The 2,961-nt window shown below is 57.1% G+C and overlaps 2 protein-coding genes across 2 annotated transcripts in view; both read right to left on the bottom strand.

Annotated features, from left to right (window-relative positions):
* Positions 1 to 2,235, bottom strand: part of camta2 (calmodulin binding transcription activator 2) — a gene marked incomplete at its 3' end in the record, with an annotated part of 21,240 nt that extends 19,005 nt beyond the window's left edge. Inside the window, exons 1-8 of the mRNA XM_017303493.1 lie at positions 2,137 to 2,235; positions 1,493 to 1,605; positions 1,282 to 1,417; positions 1,127 to 1,198; positions 793 to 940; positions 591 to 719; positions 280 to 483; positions 171 to 233 (exon numbers count right to left, since the gene is read on the bottom strand). Of these exons, the coding sequence (XP_017158982.1) occupies positions 171 to 233; positions 280 to 483; positions 591 to 719; positions 793 to 940; positions 1,127 to 1,198; positions 1,282 to 1,417; positions 1,493 to 1,605; positions 2,137 to 2,235 (964 nt within the window). The remainder of the gene's footprint in view (positions 1 to 170; positions 234 to 279; positions 484 to 590; positions 720 to 792; positions 941 to 1,126; positions 1,199 to 1,281; positions 1,418 to 1,492; positions 1,606 to 2,136) is intronic.
* A 446-nt stretch (positions 2,236 to 2,681) lies between these two features.
* Positions 2,682 to 2,961, bottom strand: part of eno3 (enolase 3, (beta, muscle)) — a 15,124-nt gene continuing 14,844 nt past the window's right edge. The window contains exon 7 of the mRNA XM_008403144.1: positions 2,682 to 2,942. Within this exon, the coding sequence (XP_008401366.1) occupies positions 2,682 to 2,942 (261 nt within the window). The remainder of the gene's footprint in view (positions 2,943 to 2,961) is intronic.

Here is a 2,961-nt window from a genome sequence, read left to right as displayed (position 1 = left end):
ACTACAGAGCTACGGCTACAGAGCTACGGCTACAGGGCTACAGAGCTACGGCTACAGAGCTACGGCTACAGGGCTACGGCTACAGAGCTAATGTTTCCCAGGCAGTGTCTCTGTACAGAACATGGTGAGTCTCCAGCCAACAAATAAAYCCACTTCCTGTCAGAGTTCACCTTGGTTCAGCTCAGGCCTTTTGTCTATTAGACCAGTGGTTCCCAAAGTGAAGGTCTGGACCCCTGAGGGGGTCATGAGGCACCAAGAGGTGTCAGAAAATGAAGCCTTACGTGGATGAAGGGCTGGAGGCGGACGCAGGGCTCTGTTGCTGCAGCTGGGCTAGCTTGCTCTCTCCTCCCCCTCTCCCTGACTCTCCCGGTTCGGAGGACGGCGGGGAGGCGGCAGGTCCTGAGGAGGACGGTGGCAGCTTGGGGGAGATGATCCGATGCTTGGTGCTGTTGCAGCGGTGGGGAATGTTCACTCCTGGTGACACTGTGGACATGAGGAGATGGGTGGCGGTCAGGGTGAAGTCAGGGACGTTATGATGGTGTCACGGTGATGTCGTAGTGATGTCATTGTGACGTCATGGAATCCCCTACCTTGGTTGGTGCTGCAGAGGCAGGTGTGTGTGCGGGGCTGTGGTTTGGTTCTCTGCCGGTCCAGGATGTGCTGCACCAGCTCCTCGATGCTGAAGTCTCCAGAACCCATGGAGCACTTGATGCTGTGGACTGAAGCAGAGACAGGCGGCGTTAACTCCAGCCAGAACCCGGGTCGGACCGGCTCGTCTGCTCGGTGCCGTACACATGGGCTTCAGCTGGCCCAGCAGGTCGTCCCGGCTCCACCTCAGGGTGTCGTGGCGATCCGACACCGTGCACAGCAAAGGACTGCATCTCCCAGAATCCTCTGCTGACGGCACGTTCAGGTAGTGGACCAGCACGATGTCTGGGTTCTGCCGGGAAACACAGGAGGTCACAGGTCTGATGATTACAGGTCTGTGTTTCAACAGGCTGCATGGTTCTGATCCAGTCCACAGAGTCAGGTTACATCCTGGGAGGGGGTCGGCCCTCCCAGGAGGTCGACCCCCTCTGGGTTTGACCCTGAGACGGWGTGAGCCGGTACTCTGTGTGTCTCTGACCTGCAGCAGCCAGTAGCATCGTCTGTGGAATGTTGGCACGATGGAGGAATGGACGTAGCAGCCGTAGAGGCACTGGAACAGCAGAGAAACACTGGTAGACCTCCACCACCCTGTTCCTGTGTGACTCAACATGACCTGCAGGGGGCGCTGCCTACCTCCATGCCCTGGACCTTCAGCTTCATGTGGTCCTCTCTCGTCGTCTTCCCATCCTTCCTTTTCTTCCAGCAGTAGCCGTCCTTCCTGTACTTCACCTTCTTCCTGTTGTAGAGGATGATGCTGCCGTTCTTCGGCCTGAAACACCCAAACACGACCGGTGAGACGTGACGCCCTGAGCGCCGTCTGCCAGGCGTTTCCTCAGGGCTGTACCTGGTCTTCAGGGAGCAGCAGAGCCACTCGTCGTGTCTGTCGAAGGATATCAGGTAGGAGGCGATTTCCTGCAGACCAACACAGAGACGGCTCTTCAAACTACCGNGGTTCTGCTGGGGGTCGGGTCCAAAGGGAGCAGATTCTGGTCCTGATCCTCGTCCTGGTCCTGGTTCTGGTTCTGGTCCTGGTCCTGGTTCTGGTCCTGGTCCTGGCTCTGGTTCTGATCCTGGTTCTGGTTCTGATCCTGATCCTGGTTCTGGTTCTGATCCTGATCCTGGTTCTGGTTCTGATCCTGGTTCTGGTTCTGGTTCTGGTCCTGATCCTGATCCTGATCCTGATCCTGATCCTGATCCTGATCCTGATCCTGGTTCTGGTTCTGGTCCTGGTTCTGGTCCTGATCCTGGCTCTGGTTCTGGTTCTGGTTCTGATCCTGGTTCTGGTCCTGATCCTGGTTCTGGTCGGTCCTGAGACGAGCCCGGTCGGGTCTGCAGAACAATCTCAGAGTTCTGTTTTTATACGACTCGGCGCCGTGATGTCACACATTCTTCGGGTCACCCAGGTCTTCATGGCGTCGCCCCGGCAACACTGCCTCACACACACACACACACACACACACACACACACACACACACACACACACACACACCCGGGTCAGTGATGGGCGTCCAGTCAGGAGAGGAAACGATGTCCAGAGGTTCATGAAGGTCCAGAACCATCTGGGTCAGAACCAGAACCTGATCCATGCTGGGATATCTCTGGTGGAGGCAGCATGGTGCTGTGGGACGGAGCTCAAGGCTGGATGTCTCTGCTCTGAGGAGCCAACCTGACCTCTGACCTCTGAGGGACCAGCTGACCCGTCTGCTCCTCTCAGGCGTCCAGGATGAAGAATCATCATCATCATCTTCGTCTTCTCAGCCAATCAGATCGCTGGTCTCTCCATGACACTGCTCCTTGCTACTGATCCGTGACCCCTGACCTTTCCTTAAACTGTTGCCATGGAGACCATGTTGTTGTCAGGAAGTATGTTGTGTGGAAGGGGGCGGAGCCTCAGACGTCTCTGTTTAATGACCCCCATCGTCTTTGTCCCGTCAGACGAAGCCCCGCCCCCCATTCAGCCTCTGACGTCATCAGCTCCACATAAAACACACACACACACACACACACACACACACAGCCAGAGGACAGCAGGTCATCCATCACTACAGGCCACAGTAACATCAGAACCAGGCCAGAACTGCTGCTGGACTGGGTCAGAACCGGTCTCTGTCCTCACAGGGCCAGATAAYCCCGACCAGCACACAGGGTTACATGAACCATCCTGAGGGTCTGGGTCGGGGCTGGAGCGGGTCCAGTAATGGTTCTGGAGCTCTTCCTCCTCCTCCTCTTCCTCACGGCCCCGTCGCTCCTGGGACTCGATCCGGCTGCTGGTCATCGCCAGGCAACAAGCTGCCTGCAGCACAAACTCCTCA

Source organism: Poecilia reticulata, unplaced genomic scaffold, assembly GCF_000633615.1.
Source record: "Poecilia reticulata strain Guanapo unplaced genomic scaffold, Guppy_female_1.0+MT scaffold_303, whole genome shotgun sequence".
Classification (NCBI taxonomy): domain Eukaryota; kingdom Metazoa; phylum Chordata; class Actinopteri; order Cyprinodontiformes; family Poeciliidae; genus Poecilia; species Poecilia reticulata.
Note: the sequence above shows the minus strand (reverse complement) of the source record. Positions and strands in the feature narration are given on the sequence as shown.